General features: G+C 40.9%; 1 protein-coding gene across 1 annotated transcript; it reads right to left on the reverse strand.

The window, feature by feature from the left end:
- Positions 1 to 5871: 5871 nt before the first annotated feature.
- siae (sialic acid acetylesterase) lies at positions 5872 to 18239 on the reverse strand. The gene is made up of 10 exons (XM_063005140.1): positions 18173 to 18239; positions 15234 to 15401; positions 12921 to 13084; positions 12697 to 12835; positions 11188 to 11371; positions 10356 to 10453; positions 10139 to 10272; positions 9133 to 9284; positions 7985 to 8171; positions 5872 to 7846 (listed from the first exon to the last, which is right to left on the reverse strand). The coding sequence occupies exons 1-10, from the start codon at positions 18225 to 18227 to the stop codon at positions 7610 to 7612; spliced, it is 1518 nt and encodes a 505-aa protein (XP_062861210.1). The 5' UTR covers positions 18228 to 18239; the 3' UTR covers positions 5872 to 7609.
- Between the last annotated feature and the right edge of the window lie 1184 nt (positions 18240 to 19423).

Raw genomic sequence — 19423 nt, forward strand, 5'->3', positions numbered from 1 at the left:
CCCGGAGGAAACCCACACAGACACAGGGAGAACATGCAAACTCTGCACATAAAGGACCCGGACCGCCACACCTGGGGATTGAACCCAGGACCTTCTCACTGTGAGGCGACAGGGCTACCCACTTAGCCACCGTGCCTCTTTTCCCTGGACTATGTCCTCTATTGAGAAAGTAATAAATGTCTTCGGTTGAAATGTTTGAACTGACTAAAATGTCCTGAATTTGGTCTTTGCTTTAATGTTGACATATTTTCTACATTTCATTATACACTGATTGTGTATACCAGTGGTTTTCTTTCTTGAACCTTTGAAAGGCAAGGACCTTTTCTAGTGCAAAAAAGAAAAAAATCCACAGACCCCTTTACATTTATTTTATGAAGGAAACTATTCAGATGTTAAGGACATGCAACATTTTATGTTCATTTTTTTTATTTTATTACCTAAACAGGCTCACTTTTTGGTGTGAAGCACCTTGTTAATCTGGCTTGCAACCCATTTAGTCACTCATGGTTAGCAGGCGGAAGTTTCTCCACAAGAGGGAGATGAAAGCACAGTTGTTATGTACTTCACATAAAAGTCAGTGCACTTTTTAAATGTCAGTCATAACTTTTTCAATTCGGTTTGCAATAATAATATGTTCAATTCTGGACTGGACACAACACTGATGCCATCTATGAAAGGACTGATGAAAGGACAGAGTAGACTGTTCTCTCTGAGGAGACTGAGGTCTTTCAACATGTGCAAAAGACTACTGAAAGTATCTGTCTGTGGTGGCCAGTGTCCTCTTTTTTTTGCTGTGATTTGCTGGGGTGGTGGCATCAAGGCTGGAGAAACCAACAAACTAAAAAAGCTGGTGAAGAAATCCAGCTCTGTGGTTGCTCAGGAGCTAGACAGTCTGGATGTAGTGCATCAGATGAGGATAATGGACAAAATTAGAGTGATCCTGGACAATATCTCTCACCCTCTCAATGGGGAACTATGGCAGCTGAGCAGTTCATTTAGTCATAGGCTCATTCCACCAAAGAGCAAGACGGAGTGCTTGAGGCGTTCTTTTGTGCCCACTGCCATCAGGCTGCATAACAAAAGCAGAACACACTGGCAAGCCCACACAATAACTCAAAGATCTTTCTCCCCCACCTTTTCCTGCACTTGACTTTACATTACATACAACACACATATGTACATATTGTATATATAGTGTTTTCCTATATAATTGTAATTTGTCATACAGCTGTATAATAGTAATTGCATTACATAGTCAATATTTTTATTTTATTCTACTCTGTTGTATTTACTCTAACTGTATTTACTCTGTGCTGGAGCTGCTGTAACACTTGAATTTCCCCATGTGGAACAATAAAGGACTCTTATCTTCATTCCAGTTACCAGTTAAGTTTAAATTTTATTATAAGGGTCATTCTATAATTTGGGGTACATTTCACATCACCAAAAAAGTACAAAAACAATGTTCTCTCTCAATAAAACAATCAGTGGTTCAAGTTAATATATTCTTTAGTGTAACATATCCACTATTTGCAAAACTTAAACATTATTTTTTATTTTTTTTATTTTAAAGGGACAGTAGATGTAGACTACTAGGTAACTTAGTTGACAGGTAACATAGTTGACAATTTCCCTATTTTGACCCATAACTTCAGTGGTAGACCTTGCCTGGCTGACCACATGTCATTTCTTGAACAGAATAATGTCTAATTTGAACATACGTTTGAATTAAAATTATAAAAAAAATTGTAACCATAACAATGTATGTAACATAGTTGACGGTCAATTAATATACTCATTGACAATGTTCTATTATAGATAAAATATTTAAAAAAATAAGAGAACATTCACCACAGTTTGTTCAATATACCCTCCACAGAGATAAATGATATCATGTAATGCTGGTCACATAGTTTTAGAACAAACCATTTTTGAGTTGCTGAGTGGAGTTCTGTTAGTAACATAGTTGACAGAACTTTTGCGGACAATAATAAATAAAGATATTTAAATGATTTAAAAGAGAAACTCAATTTAAAAAATATTATTTTTCTTTGGTATTTAAACTTTTAAAATAAATAAAAAAATAGATGTTGTTGCCCTTAATGATTTTATTCATTATTTTGAAACCAAGGCACCCTCAACTTAAAAAACAGACACAGCAAAAACTGTTCATTTAGGAACATCATGACAAATTTCAAGCTAAATGAAGCATAGGATGCACATAATGTTTTTGTGATATTACAACATGTTTTCCATTAATAGGTAAAATATGACATTTTTAAAGAAAATAGTTAGAATAAATATAATTATTATCATTGGACATGGAATGTACCCCAAATTATAGAATGACTCATAATATGTTGTTTATTAATCAACATATTCAAATTTAAAACGTCTTAGCTAGTCAGAAGCCAAAAGGGCAGGTGCTTAAGGTCTATTTCTGCATGTACCTGTCAACTGGTGGCATATATCATGTTTTTACTGGCATTTTTCCAAAATTCATTTGGTTTAAAACAGTGCAGACTTATTACCTGGCCATGGTCCCTCATTTTGGCAACCAGTGGTATTTGCATTCTTGCATTGCTTTGACCCTTCTCTTTGGGTCCTGCCTTCTTGCACACTATGACTGGTCAACCGTGTAAACACCCAACACACAACCAGTGGGTAAACTGTTTTTCAATAATGTCCTTAACACCACAGCTCAGTCAGATAGAGAGTGCCAGCTTGTTTAGTGCAGGAACATGCTTAGTAATAGTCAACCACAAATGTACAGTACAATCACAGTTCAATTACAGAACAAAGCTGCACAGAATGCACAGTAAGGAATCGCTTGTCTGTTTATTCACAGTGAATCTTCTGTGTACAGTATGTAAATGCAAAAGTAGTTAATTATAATGTATATTGTGTAAAAACAAACCCAGTGCCTCAAACTCAAGCCAGAAACTGTATGGATGCAGATGACCAGATGTGATTGAACTGTGCTTTATTTTTGTGGCACAGCTCTCATTTCACACTTAAAGAAAAGGTGTTAAATTTAAACGTGGTGTGCAAAATGTTAGCACATTTTGGCGAGTGTGTTTTCAGATAACACATTCATTTACGTACAGGAAATGTAGAATTGCTTTCACACAACGATTATGTTCGGCTATTGAACACACACACACACACACATGCTTTTACACAACCTGTGTGAATGTAAAGTGAGCGGAAACAAGTATTCATCCACTTGTTTTTACATAAATCTACTTCAAATTTACACACACTGTTATCTTCATACTTAAGAAAACTAAGAAAGTGAGATTATTTAAAAGCGTAAACAAATAAACACTATATAAGCAAAAATTTGTGGACCCTTGACCATAAGCTTAATGTACATTCTATAAAAAAGCATAAGCATTACAATGAAAATACATCCAGTGTGTCTATGGGAATTTGTGCTTATTCAATCAAAGCATTTGTAAAATCAGGCACCGATGTTAAATGAAAAGGCCTGGCTCGCAATCAACATTCCAGTTCATATGATGTGTTCAGTGGGGCTGTGGTCACACCAAACACTATGTCTTTATGGACCCTGCACAGTCCTGCTGGAACAGGAACAGGCCTTCCCCAAACTGTTCCACAAAGCTGGAAGCACACAATTTTACTTCATTTAATTTCATTTTCATATTTTTACAACTGCTTTATTCTGGTCAGGGTCACAGTGAGTCAGATTTTCCTGGAATCACTAGGCGGACATAGCCAATCATGTCTGTACAGTGTATCACAAAAGTGAGTACACCCCTCACATTTCTGCAAATATTTTATTATATCTTTTCATGGGACGACACTATAGACATGAAACTTGGATATAACTTAGAGTAGTCAGTGTACAACTTGTATAGCAGTGTAGATTTACTGTCTTCTGAAAATAACTCAACACACAGCCATTAATGTCTAAATGGCTGGCAACATAAGTGAGTACACCCCACAGTGAACATGTCCAAATTGTGCCCAAAGTGTCAATATTTTGTGTGACCACCATTATTATCACTGCCTTAACCCTCCTGGGCATGGAACTCACCAGAGCTGCACAGGTTGCTACTGGAATCCTCTTCCACTCCTCCATGATGACATCAAGGAGCTGGTGGATGTTAGACACCTTGAACTCCTCCACCTTCCACTTGAGGATGCGCCACAGGTGCTCAATTGGGTTTAGTCCATCACCTTTACCTTCAGCTTCCTCAGCAAGGCAGTTGTCATCTTGGAGGTTGTGTTTGGGGTCATTATCCTGTTGGAAAACTGCCATGAGGCCCGGTTTTCGAAGGGAGGGGATCATGCTCTGTTTCAGAATGTCACAGTACATGTTGGAATTCATGTTTCCCTCAATGAACTGCAGTTCCCCAGTGCCAGCAACACTCATGCAGCCCAAGACCATGATGCTACCACCACCAGGCTTGACTGTAGGCAAGATACAGTTGTCTTGGTACTTCTCACCAGGGCGCCGCCACACATGCTGGACACCATCTGAACCAAACAAGTTTATCTTGGTCTGGTCAGACCACAGGGCATTCCAGTAATCCATGTTCTTGGACTACTTGTCTTCAGCAAACTGTTTGCTGGCTTTCTTGTGCGTCAGCTTCCTTCTGGGATGACGACCATGCAGACCGAGTTGATGCAGTGTGCGGCGTATGGTCTGAGCACTGACAGGCTGACCTCCCACGTCTTCAACCTCTGCAGCAATGCTGGCAGCACTCATGTGTCTATTTTTTAAAGTCGACCTCTGGATATGACGCCGAACACGTGGACTCAACTTCTTTGGTCGACCCTGGCGAAGCCTGTTCCGAGTGGAACCTGTCCTGGAAAACCGCTGTATGACCTTGGCCACCATGCTGTAGCTCAGTTTCAGGGTGTTAGCAATCTTCTTATAGCCCAGGCCATCTTTGTGGAGAGCAACAATTCTATTTCTCACATCCTCAGAGAGTTCTTTGCCATGAGGTGCCATGTTGAATATCCAGTGGCCAGTATTAGAGAATTGTACCCAAAACACCAAATTTAACAGCCCTGCTCCCCATTTACACCTGGGACCTTGACACATGACACCAGGGAGGGACAACGACACATTTGGGCACAATTTGGACATGTTCACTGTGGGGTGTACTCACTTATGTTGCCAGCTATTTAGACATTAATGGCTGTGTGTTAAGTTATTTTCAGAAGACAGTAAATCTACACTGCTATACAAGCTGTACACTGACTACTTTAAGTTATATCCAAGTTTCATGTCTATAGTGTTGTCCCATGAAAAGATATAATGAAATATTTGCAGAAATGTGAGAGGTGTACTCACTTTTGTGATACACTGTATGTACAGTAGATGCCTGACAGGCTGATAGCACCACTGGGAATTCAAAACCTGGATCCCAGAGGTAGTGTGTTAATTTACCACTGGGCCACCCAAGCACCTAATACACAATTTATTTTGCATAACTGATTTAACAAACCCGTTAGCAACGGGTATTGAATATATTAAATACATTAGGTAATAATCATGTGTGTAGACTGTCAAAGCGATATTACATAGCAGTATTTGAACCCATGCAGCAAATACTGCTAACATTACACAGCGACACAGAGCTGCACATGCCCGCTCTAAGGTTTATGTGAGTGTAAACAGTAGGACAAGTTGTGAATCAGGAGGGATCCTGCTGTACAGTTTGCATCATGGTCACTCATGGGGACCTCCTAGGACACAAGTCCCACATCTAAGCCCCTTTTTCACCAGTCTCTGTCCTGGGAGTAGATGAAACCCACTGGGTATGCAGCAGAACCTAAAGCTAATGGGTAAAATGGGACTGAGAGCAACATTAAAAACAAAATGTACAAGAAAACAGATACAGGTTTTGTCAGTGTTAAATCTGACCTAATTATTACAGTTGGTTTATTACTGTTATTAGCAAAACACAGCACCTATAGATACTACATCAAGACACTACAAGTTTGGATATTTTTATACTTGTATACCTTATATCCTATGATAAGAGCATAAGCCCAAAACTTCCACCAGCGCCACCAAGCTTACTTTATTAGGAACACTTGTCTTTGTCATGTTTATAAATACATAATTAAAAAAGCTTGTATATTCGCTCAAAATTTATTAAATAAGAAAATAAATTCCATTTTTCCCGCTGCTTGTATATTTTTAGGTGTCGGCACAGGGGATCATTCTGCTCTGCATACCAGATTTGGCACATTTTTAGGTCTGATGCACTTTCCGACGCAAACCTTTTTATTTTATCTGGGTTTGGGACCGGCGCTGCGAACGCACTGAAAAGTGCGCCTAGTGGCTAGGGTGTTCAGCTGCCCCTCCCTCAGACATAGCCATTTGTCTGTGTAGACACCCAGTTCACCAATAGCTCTGCTGAGATCCGGAGTTCAAATCCATAGTTGACCTAATGTATTTTATCACTACACCTTCGTAGTGTACATTTATTTTTATTAAAAACAACTTCTCTCAAGGTGTCTTACAATTAAGAAAGAATCTAGTCCATGCAGCAGAGGTCAGGAGTGTACTCAAGGGTCCAATAAATAACATCTCATTTTTATCTATATTTTTTTCTTTCCCACTTATATACATAGAAGAGCTCAGAAAACAGACATTTGCGTTTATCATTCAGGCCGTTGATGGTTTAGTGGTTAGGGCTCAGGGCTATCAGTTGAAAGATGACAGTTGAAATTCCAGTTCCACCTACCAGGTACAGTTGGACCCTCGAGCAAGGCCGCTAACCCCTTTTGCTCTGCAAGCAATGTATCATGGCTGACCTTGTGCAATGACCCAAATCCGACAGAGCAATACAAAGTAAAAATGAAATAATTTGTTCTAACAGTGCAGTAAAAGACATTTTAAGACGATCCACGAGAACTCTGACACACAACTGTTCGCTCATCTAGTATCGTTTTTGTAATTTGGTCCTCATTCCGAACTAACTTGATAATTAATAGGCAGTTGATAAACAGTTGTAGCCTAGTGGTTAAGGTACTGGACTAGTAATCACAAGGTCGCTGGTTCAAGCCTCACAACTGTCAGGCTGCCACTGTTGGGCCTTTGAGCAAGGCCCTTAATCCTCAATTGCTTCGACAGTATGCTGTCACAGTACTGTAAGTCGCTTTGGATACAGGAGTCTGCTAAATGCCGAAAATGTAAATGTGCTGCTGTACAAAATACTGTAACTTATGTACTGTACATAATGCATACTAGGACAACACTGCCACCTGCTGGTTATTAGTGCAGTAACATTACAGAAACCCAAAACACAGTTATTATACAGTACGTTTGTTCACTTGACAAGAGACAGGTATTCCATTACAGACTTAGCATTTTAACAATTTCTGCAGCTGATCATTTGCTGTAACTAAATAAGTGGAACACAAACATCTTTGTCCAAAAATCTTGATTAGAAATGTAGTTATTAAAGAGCTTTTTATCTTCTATCCTCCCAATGTGTTTATTATTTCTTGTTTCTTATTCTGTCTTCCCGTCCTGCTAGTGCAAGATGTGTAGAAGGTTTCATTTTTAAATGAACTACATACAGTATGTACATAATAACTACCTGATGCAGATTTAGAAGCTGGGCTATGGCCAGTGGTTAAGGATAAAAGGTGGGGCAGGTAAAACTCCATCTGCACTGTAGATCGGACATGATTTAAATTTACACGGCCAGTCAGTCCAGGCATAACGTACAGCAGCTACACGGTCAACAGGACACTTTTCTACTGATAGCAAAATATAGTCAGTGCCGTGGTCTTTCATCGGAACAGGAAACCACAGAGAATCTGCTTCACATGTTGTCTTCTCCTCAAAGCAGCAGATCTGAAATAGAGACAACATATAACCAAATAAGAGAATGTAGCAAGTAATTATATCCTGGTTCTTATAACCAGATCAAGAGCTCTGTCCTCTTAACTGTAGAAATTAATAGTTAAATATTTCATAAAACTCAAACGTCACCTCAAATGTGTCATTAGAGAGCGTGGCTGTGATTCTCTGATTAAAGGTGATGATTAGGTAGGATGGGCTGATCTGGACTGTTCTGGGAAATGGACCCTGAAAGGACACCTCTGTCTTCTCGTAGGCTACAGCTTGTGCTCCTAAAACCAGCCTGAACGCAACATCCTGTTTGTCTCTAGGGTGAATGCTACACACACACACACACACACACATTTTCTATATATAACTATATACACTGACCAGCCATAACATTAAAACCACCTCTTTGTTTCTACACCTACTGTCCATTTTATCAGCTCCACTTACCATATAGAAGCACTTTGTAGTTCTACAATTACTGACTGTAGTCCCTCTGTTTCTCCACATACTGTTTTAGCCTGCTGTCACTCTGTTCTTCAATGGTCAGGACCCCCACAGGACCACCACAGAGCAGGTATTATTTAGGTGGTGGATCATTCTCAGCACTGCAGTGACACTGACATGGTGGTGGTGTGTTAGTGTGTGTTGTGCTGGTATGAGTGGATCAGACACAGCAGCGCTGCTGGAGTTTTTAAATACCATGTCCACTTACTGTCCACTCTATTAGACACTCCTATCTAGTTGGTCCACCTTGTAGATGTAAAGTCAGAGATGATCGCTCATCTATTGCTGCTGTTTGAGTTGGTCATTTTTTAGACCTTCATCAGTGGTCACAGGACGCTGCCCACGGGGCGCTGTTGGCTGAATACTTTTGGTTGGTGGACTATTCTCAGTCCAGCAGTGACAGTGAGGTGTTTAAAAGCTCCAGCAGCGCTGCTGTGTCTTAATCACTCACACCAGCACAACACACACTAACACACCACCATCATGTCAGTGTCACTGCAGTGCTGAGAATCATCCACCACCCAAATAATACCTGCTCTGTGGTGGTCCTGTGGGGGTCCTGACCATTGAAGAACAGCATGAAAGGGGGCTAACAAAGCATGCAGAGAAACAGATGGACTACAGTCAGTAATTGTAGAACTACAAAGTGCTCCTATATGGTCAGTTGAGCTGATAAAATGGACAGTGAGTGTAGAAACAAGGAGGTGGTTTTAATGTTATGGCTGATCTGTGTATATTTTGCATACAGCTGTATATGTGAAACGTCAACACCTGGAAATCTGTACCTGCCCCAGGGTGAAGTTTCATCTGGTAAGTCTATAGTTACAGCCATGAAGGTTTTCTTCATGCGTTCATTAGGAGCAAAGCCATAATCTGCAGTCTGGTGCCAGCGGATCTCAGGAAAGCCGTCATGGGTGATCCTCCTATAGGTACACAGCTGGGCAGAACCAAAGCAGGTTTAAAAATGATCAAGAGGTTGAAGGGAGAAGGTCAGACAAAGAGAGATCTTAAGTTCGGGGTGGTGACTACATAAATGCTTCACAAAATTCAAATAGCAGACACATCTCAACATCTACAGTTCAGAGGAGACTGCGTGAATCAGACCTTTATGGTTGAATTGCTGCCTCTGCTGAGAAAGAAGAAGAAGAACAGAATTGCTTGGGCCTAGAAGCACAACGAATGGACATTAGACCAGGAGAAATCTGTACTTCGTTCTGACGAGTCGAAATTTTGGATCTTTGGTTCCACCCCCCATGTGTGGCTCCCACCGTGAAGCACTGATCAACAGGTTGGAGGGAAGAGGTCAGAAAAAAGAGAGATTCTAACCCCAAGGGCAGTGACCACATAAATGCTTTACAAAGTTTGAATAGCAGACACATCTCAACATCAACAGAATTGCTTGGGTCAGGAAATACAAGGAATGGACATTAGACCAGTGGAAATCTGTACTTTGGTCTGATGAGTCGAAATTTGAGGTTTGTGGTTCCACACCCATGTCTTTGTGAGATGCAGAAAAGGTGAGCGGATGGTTTCTAGATGTTTGGTTCCCACCGTGAAGCATTGATCAACAGGTTGGAGGGAGGTACTCAGACAAAACAAGATTCTTAGTCTGGGGGGTGGAGGTCACAGCCCTTGGTGATCATGCTACCTTAAATAGTAACATGGCACTGACCTCTTGTGGGTTTCCCACCTGCAAGGTAAAGTGTATGTGGAGCGTAAAATGTCAGGCAGCAGGCATGTGCTAATCTATTTCTCTACTTTGTAACATAAAGCTTAAATTCTGTGTGGCACCTGTACAAATCCGAAAGAAAAGTCTGGTGCAGTCTGACCCTCTGAGCCCGTGTGGAATGCCATCCTCCAATCACTGATGAGGGCAGGAAAAGTGCAGGAGTATTTGTCCTGGTTATACTGCGTGTTGGCTTCACCTAAGAAACATCATGGTACTGAATCATACGTACAGGAACTAAATCATCACCATCATTTATTTCTTCCATGTCAGAACCATTACCTTGGTACCAGATGGCTCCCTTGATGGTCATGTTGAGCAGAGGATGGATCATGGCATTCCATAACACTGAACTACTCCACAGTTTATCCTGGTCACCACTTTAGATAAATATAAAAAATGACACAAGATTTTATATATTTAATATTTTTCCCTTTAGTGTAAATAATTTTGTGATTCCAACATCCTCGCCATGCACTACATATGCACACTTTCACCCTGTTCTTTAATGGTCAGGACCCCCACAGGACCACCACAGAGCAGGTATTATTTAGGTGGTATCTATTGGTGCTGTGTGAGTTGGTCATCTTCTAGACCTTCATCAGTGGTCACAGGACGCCGCCTACGGGGATATTTTTGGTTGGTGGACTATTCTCAGTCCAGCAGTGACAGTGAGGTGTTTAAAAGCTCCAGCAGCACTTCTGTGTCTTATCCACTCATACCAGCACAACACACACTAACACACCACCACCATGTCAGTGTCACTGCAGTGCTGAGAATGACCCACCATCTAAATATTACCTGCTCTGTAGTGGTCCTGGGAGAGTCCTGAGCATTGAAGAACAGCATGAAAGGGGGCTAACAAAGCATGCAGAGAAACAGATGGACTACAGTCAGTAATTGTAGAACTACAAAGTGCTTCTATATGGTAAGTGGAGCTGATAAAATTTACAATGTGTGTAGAAACAAGGAGGTGGTTTTAATGTTATGGCTGATCGGTGTATGTTGTGGATGACTAAATAAACATAACAGCTTCCACAGACAAATGACATTTAAAAATGAACATACTGATGGACTTCTCACATTCACTACTATTGTATAGTGGGAGTTTTACCTGTTCTTAGAGATGTTTAGTCCACACTCACGCAGAGCTCTTGGTGAGGACCAGGCCTCTATAGGAGTTCCACTCCAACACGACTCCACTAATCCTATCGGATACTTCAGCTTCTCATAAAGGTAACGTCCAAACAACCAGCACACAGCTGAGAAGTGGCTGAAATCCTTTCCTCCAAGGAGTTCTGGAAACAAATTAAATGGGATTAAACACTGTCCAAAACAAACACTTTACACTTAACTGGTAAAGAGAAGCAATCTGTACTAAAAAAAAAGGATTCTAACACGCAACAATGAAAATTTACATACAATGACCAATCAGAAGATAGATAGATATTAAATATAATTATACATGGGCTACAGAAAATTCCTGTAGCCAGAAGCTGTGTAATAATTTAGGACTTATAAACGATAACTAACAACACATCACCAATTTTTATATTAACAAGTCACACATTTGATTGCATAATAATTCCACTGTTCATTATTTAAATAATATATTAGGAAGTGTTTGATCGACAGATCTTGTCTGAAGCTTGAGATGCTGCAAGCATATTTGTTTGTTGACCCTATTTTTCACAGGTGGAATATAATGGCGTTGTAATTTTAGCTCCTCCTGGGATTCCTCTGAATGTTAGAGTTTTTTATTCTAGAATGAAAACAAATGCTAGTTATTGTGAAGCTTTGTGCTTCTTTTTTGCATAATTTCTCTTTCTTCAGTCTTTGACTAAGTTTTAGACTTAAACCCAGCAAAATAGAGCTGATAATTATTCGGAGGGATATCACACCAAGATCTCATCATCTCACTTAACGACACTCAGATCTCACCATCTTGCCTGGTCATCCTCTACATCAGAAATATTTGATTATTTCTCTCTATGAAAGCCATTTCATTTTAAGGTTGGGCTACTGCAACCTCTACCTGGCAGGTCTTCCCATGTCCAACATCAATCATGCAACTGATTCAAAATGCAGCAGCATACCCAGTTTTTAATCTACCCAAACGCTGCCACATCACTTTCTTTACTGGCATGCTTGCATTTAAAATGATGTATGCCTACAGTTAAAAACTAGCCCAACCTACTGAACTTCCCGTGTCTGTTCGAACAGTCTCTTGCTCTCCTCAAAAGATGACAAAAGACCATCATCACCTTTTTCAGTAATTGGAAGGGGTGTCCACATAGTGTATTTCTTTAATACAAATTATAATGAAATTTTTTTCATTAATCTTTTATCTTAGAAACTGATGTCAAATAAACAAGAGTGTGTGAAACAATATTTAACTGTTGATACCAAATCTCAGCTACCAGCATGTAAAAGCCAGTTGTGGTGAAGTGAGGAATTAAAATATTAATTCCATTAAATGAAATGCCAGTACATTTATTGTTTGAATTCCTGCCTTGTACTGAATGCTTCCAGGCCTGATTAAAATGAAATACAGTAGTTAGTAGGAATAAATGACTTTTTCATGGAAGCCACCAGTATTTGCTAGTAACATCCTGGTTCATACCTGGTGTGGGTTGTGACCATGGAACCTCCACCCCAGCCAAATCCTTCAACTCAATCTTGCTCTGTTCCAGCGCAGCCTGGAAGATCCTCACATCCGGAAACTCAGAGGCCAAAGCCAGCTCCTCTGAGCTATTGTACACCTGCAAGAAAAATGACAAAGCTTCTCCATTTATCAACTCTGACTACCCTACAGGGAGAAGAACCTGCTACAACATTATCAGTTACCTGAGCAAGAGTAAAGGCCATGTTGCTCTGTCCACCACATAACCATACATCTCCAAACATCACATCTGTGAGTACAATCTTGGCACCAGAACTTCCACTTTGTACAGCAGTCAGATTATACGGTCCACCAGCCTGAAGTGGGTCCAGAATTACCTTCCAAATTCCTGTAAAAACAATAGATTTATTTATTTCTGTATGTACTCATTACTGATTTTCCATTTCACTCAATATACGAATATACCAAAGCTCACAGCCATGAATGATAAAACTATAATTGTTACAAGGGCCAATATTGTTAATGAATGTGGAAAAAATAAAATTTATATACACTTGTAAAAGACATGTACAGTGTATCACAAAAGTGAGTACACCCCTCACATTTCTGCAAATATTTCATTATATCTTTTCATGGGACAACACTATAGACATGAAACTTGGATATAACTTAGAGTAGTCAGTGTACAGCTTGTATAGCAGTGTAGATTTACTGTCTTCTGAAAATAACTCCACACACAGCCATTAATGTCTAAATAGCTGGCAACATAAGTGAGTACACCCCACAGTGAACATGTCCAAATTGTGCCCAAATGTGTCGTTGTCCCTCCCTGGTGTCATGTGTCAAGGTCCCAGGTGTAAATGGGGAGCAGGGCTGTTAAATTTGGTGTTTTGGGTACAATTCTCTCATACTGGCCACTGGATATTCAACATGGCACCTCATGGCAAAGAACTCTCTGAGGATGTGAGAAATAGAATTGTTGCTCTCCACAAAGATGGCCTGGGCTATAAGAAGATTGCTAACACCCTGAAACTAAGCTACAGCATGGTGGCCAAGGTCATACAGCGGTTTTCCAGGACAGGTTCCACTCGGAACAGGCTTCGCCAGGGTCGACCAAAGAAGTTGAGTCCACGTGTTCGGCGTCATATCCAGAGGTTGGCTTTAAAAAATAGACACATGAGTGCTGCCAGCATTGCTGCAGAGGTTGAAGACGTGGGAGGTCAGCCTGTCAGTGCTCAGACCATACGCCGCACACTGCATCAACTCGGTCTGCATGGTCATCATCCCAGAAGGAAGCTGACGCACAAGAAAGCCCGCAAACAGTTTGCTGAAGACAAGCAGTCCAAGAACATGGATTACTGGAATGCCCTGTGGTCTGACGAGACCAAGATAAACTTGTTTGGCTCAGATGGTGTCCAGCATGTGTGGCGGCGCCCTGGTGAGAAGTACCAAGACAACTGTATCTTGCCTACAGTCAAGCATGGTGGTGGTAGCATCATGGTCTTGGGCTGCATGAGTGTTGCTGGCACTGGGGAGCTGCAGTTCATTGAGGGAAACATGAATTCCAACATGTACTGTGACATTCTGAAACAGAGCATGATCCCCTCCCTTCGAAAACTGGGCCTCATGGCAGTTTTCCAACAGGATAACGACCCCAAACACAACCTCCAAGATGACAACTGCCTTGCTGAGGAAGCTGAAGGTAAAGGTGATGGACTAAACCCAATTGAGCACCTGTGGCGCATCCTCAAGTGGAAGGTGGAGGAGTTCAAGGTGTCTAACATCCACCAGCTCCGTGATGTCATCATGGAGGAGTGGAAGAGGATTCCAGTAGCAACCTGTGCAGCTCTGGTGAATTCCATGCCCAGGAGGGTTAAGGCAGTGCTGGATAATAATGGTGGTCACACAAAATATTGACACTTTGGGCACAATTTGGACATGTTCACTGTGGGGTGTACTCACTTATGTTGCCAGCTATTTAGACATTAATGGCTGTGTGTTAAGTTATTTTCAGAAGACAGTAAATCTACACTGCTATACAAGCTGTACACTGACTACTCTAACTTATATCCAAGTTTCATGTCTATAGTGTTGTCCCATGAAAAGATATAATGAAATATTTGCAGAAATGTGAGGGGTGTACTCACTTTTGTGATACACTGTATGTCATGATACTCTTGGCAGTGGAATCTTAGGAAATCCAGCTACAATCCAATGGCTTAATCACAATTAAATATATATGTACTCTACTGATAAGTCAATCTGTTTTCCCAAAACAACAAATTTGGTTGAACTATACTAGTTCTACCAAGTAGAGGCTGCAGTAGCTTAGTGATTAAAGTAATGGACTAGCAATCAAAAGGTTGCAGGTTTAAGCCCCACCACCAAGTTACCACTGTTGGGCCCTTAACCCTAAATTGCTTCACAATTGAAAGTACTAAAGATATTATGAAAAGAACTAAAGCTATTATGTGCATTGTATGTGTCAAGCCCAGGAGCTTACTTTATGTTACTAAATGTTTATTACTGACACTCACCATTAAAAACAGGAACAGACTGAACAGAATGAATTTTATTCTGTGATCCTGATAAAGTCAGCTGAACCTCAGAATCAGTTGTACCAAACCCCCACACCACCGCTCTTTCTGGAGCTCTCTGTAACACCATGTGGTCTCCATAATAGGAGGCAAAGTGAAATTCATTACCTGGAATTGCACATGAACACACACACACACACACACACACAAACACATATTTTCAAACATTCTTTTTGCTAAAAGTCACATAAAACCCAGCATACAGTGATGCTGACATACATTGGCAAAAGGATGAGTTGCACTATAAATCTCAGTACATGGGACTGTCATAGAATGCCACGTACAGCATGTCTGTTAAATGTCTGAAAGTTCTGTTATTGTAAAATTTGTACATCTAGGAGCAACAACAATGGACAAGGGATAATAGTTTAAAACTATATGCAGTGGGGGAAATAAGTATTTGATCCCCTGCTGATTTTGTAAGTTTACCCCCTTACAAAGACTTGAACAGTCTATAATTTTTATGGAAGGTTTATTTTAACAGAGAGAGACAGAATATCAACAAAAAATCCAGAAAAAAAACATTAAATAAAAGTTATAAATTAATTTGTATTTAATTAAGGGAAATAAGTATTTGATCCCCTACCAACCAGCAAGAATTCTGACCCCCACAGACCGGTTATGTGCCCATGAGGCACACAAATTAGTCCTGTCCCTGTATAAAAGACTCCTGTCACAGAATCAGTTTCTTCCGTTCAAATCTCTCGACCACCATGGGCAAGACCAAAGAGCTATCAAAGGACGTCAGGGACAAGATTGTAGACCTGCACAAGGCTGGAATGGGCTACAAGACCATCAGCAAGAAGCTTGGTGAGAAAGAGACCACTGTTGGTGCGATCATTCGAAAATGGAAGAAATACAAGATCACAGTCAATCACCCTCGCTCTGGAGCTCCATGCAAGATCTCACCTGGTGGGGTAAGAATAATTCTGAGAAAGGTGAGGTCAGTCCAGAATTACACGGGAGGAGCTTGTCAATGATCTCAAGGGAGCTGGGAACTCTCGGCGTAGTGTGTTACTGATAGTAGCCTTTGTTACTTTGGTCCCAGCTCTCTGCAGGTCATTCATCAGGTCCCTCCGTGTAGTTCTGGGATTTTTGCTCACCGTTCTCATGATCATTTTGACCCCACAGGATGAGATCTTGCGGGGGGTCCCAGATCGAGGGAGATTATCAATGGTCTTGTATGTCTTCCATTTTCTTACAATTGCTCCCACAGTTGATTTATTCACACCAACCTGCTTGCCTATTGTAGATTCCCTCTTCCCAGCCTGGTGCAGGTCTACAATTTTCTTCCTGGTGTCCTTCGACAGCTCTTTGGTCTTGGCCATGGTTGAGTTTGGAGTCTGACTGTTTGAGGCTGTGGACAGGTGTCTTTTATACAGATAACGAGTGGAGGACAGAAGAGCTTCTTAAAGAAGAAGTTACAGGTCTGTGAGAGCCAGAAATCTTGCTTGTTTGTGGGTGACCAAATACTTATTTTCCACCATAATTTACAAATAAATTCTTTAAAAATCCTACAATGTGATTCCCTGGATTTTTTTTCTTATTTTGTCTCTCATAGGTGAAGTGTACCTATGATGAAAATTACAGACCTCTCTCATCTTTCTAAGTAGGAGAACTTGCACAATCAGTGGCTGACTAAATACTTTTTGGCCCCACTGTACATTTATATTACACATGTGGTGTAATATATTCGGGTCCACTGGACCCGCAGGTATAAAATTGTGTCCCTTTACTCTGTCCTACTACAACATGTCCTGCTGTGAGTGTGTGTCTCTGTGTGTGAGAGAGAGAGAGACAGAGAGAGAGAGAGGCAGACAGATAGAAACAGACAGAAACACAGAGAGACAGGCAGAGAGATAAAGAGAGAAACAGACAAACAGGCAGAGACAGACAGACAGACAGATAGATAGATAAAAACAGACAGACAGGCAGAGACAGACAGAGAGAGAAACAGACAGACAGACATTTTGTGTGAAAAACATATAAAATAACATGCTTTTAATGAGTTCACACTGTACATCCCCCTATACATTTATATTACACATGTGGTGTTTGGGTCCACTGGACCCGCAGGTATAAAAGTGTGTCCCTTTACTCTGTCCTACTACAACATGTCCTGCTGTGAGTGTGTGTGTGTCTGTGTGTGTGAGAGAGAGAGAGGCAGACAGACAGAAAGACAGACAGAGAGAAACCGACAAACAGAAAGACAGACCGAGAGAAACAGACGGACAGACAGAGAGAAACAGAGAGACAGGCAGAGAGACAGAGACAGAAACAGACAAACAGGCAGACAGACAGACAGATAGATAAAAACAGACAGACAGGCAGAGACAGACAGACAGATAGATAAAAACAGACAGACAGGCAGAGACAGACAGACAGATAGATAAAAACAGACAAACAGGCAGAGACAGACAGATAGATAGATAAAAACAGACAGACAGGCAAAGACAGACAGGAAGGCAGGCAGTCAGAGAGAGACAGACAGAGACACAGACAAAGACAGACAGATACAGCATACATGCATCAAATGAATGTATGTAACACACACACACACACACACACACACACACACACACACACACACACACACACACACACACACACACACACACACACACACACAGTAAAGCTGAGCCTTATGTGTTGTATTGGCGAGCATGAATAGACTGTGTTCAATGGTACTGATGTGTAGACACAATAACACAATAACCCGCAAACCAGACCCGCATACATTGGCCGAGTAACAAAACTATGAACACCACACAAGGGTTAAGTAAACCAGATAAACACCAATTAGAAACACCACACTGCCATAAATACACATCAATGTCTTTTTAGTGCAATAGATCTACTTCAGTACATGTATATCTTACCTACACAGACAGCAAACACACTGAACAACACTGTAACACGAACTGCAACCTGCATCGTCCTGCACAGCTCAAAAACAGAACCACGTAGGAATCACATGACTGTCCACTAGGCGAGGCTGTTGCACTGGCATGGTGGCTGTGTTCCAACTGACATGTTTTCATGCAGAGTTGGTGCTTGCTTGAGTGAGCAGAAAACTGTAAGGTACACACTGTACCAGTATACTGGCCACCACCACCACCCACCATGATCGATGTTTTAATGCGTAATACTACTCTGATCTGTAATTTGGGCAGTGGACTTACAAACTGTTCGTTCCAAAATAACCGTGTTTGTACCTCATTACAAAGAACCACAACCACTACACATCACACACAGACATTTATAATCTCTTACACATCCACCAAAAGCAAGAGATTATCTTTTTTATTAACAGAAAGATTATTTAACACAATTTCCACTATTTATTTCAATTATGTATTTAAGTATAGGATAGACTAAGTACATTTAAATTTAGAAATGTTATATACGTATTAGGGGTGGCGCGGTGGCTCGGTGGGTAGCACTGTTGCCTCACAGCAAGAAGGTCCTGGGTTCGATCCCCAGACGGAGTTTGCATGTTCTCCCCGTGTCTGCGTGGGTTTCCTCAGGAAGCTCCGGTTTCCTCCCACAGTCCAAAAACATGCAGGCAGGTTAATTGGAGACACTGAATTGCCCTATGGGTGAATCGGTGTGTGTGTGTATGTGTGTCTGCCCTGCGATGGACTGGCGCCCCGTCCAGGGTGTTACTGTGTGCCTTGCGCCCATTGAAAAGCTGGGGTAGGTGCCAGCACCATCCCCCCATCCCCGCGACCTAATTGGATAAGCGGTTAAGAAACTGAGTGAGTGAGTGAGTATATACGTATTAATTAGATGAGATAGCTGGAAGAGATAAGCTTATCAGAATAAGATTATCAGAATCTGATTTATTGGCCAAGTATGTTGACACACAGAAGGGATTTGGTTTTATCCGTAGGTGTCTTTCTCACATCAGTTCATGATTACAGTGACCCTGTAGGATTTATATTTGTCACACTATATAAGGTTATTTTATAATGGCCTAGTGATATTATGTATACTTAATGAATTTATTAGATTTTTAACATCATGTTTTACACACTTGGTTACATTCATGACAGAAACGAATTAATCAGTTCACAAGTTTAATGTCAAACACAGTCATGGACAATTTTGTATCTCCAATTCACCTCACC

The sequence above is a fragment of the Trichomycterus rosablanca genome, chromosome 11, assembly GCF_030014385.1.
Source record: "Trichomycterus rosablanca isolate fTriRos1 chromosome 11, fTriRos1.hap1, whole genome shotgun sequence".
Lineage (NCBI taxonomy): Eukaryota > Metazoa > Chordata > Actinopteri > Siluriformes > Trichomycteridae > Trichomycterus > Trichomycterus rosablanca.

Excerpts from the sequence above, each read along its gene's own strand:
- siae (XM_063005140.1), bottom strand. The coding sequence starts at position 18,227 with ATGCAGGTTGCAGTTCGTGTTACAGTGTTGTTCAGTGTGTTTGCTGTC. Across the intron at positions 10,454-11,187 it reads CTAAACATCTCTAAGAACAG|TGGTGACCAGGATAAACTGT; the intron begins GTAAAACTCCCA and ends ATTTATCTAAAG. Across the intron at positions 8,172-9,132 it reads GAAACTTCACCCTGGGGCAG|CATTCACCCTAGAGACAAAC; the intron begins GTACAGATTTCC and ends GTGTGTGTGTAG.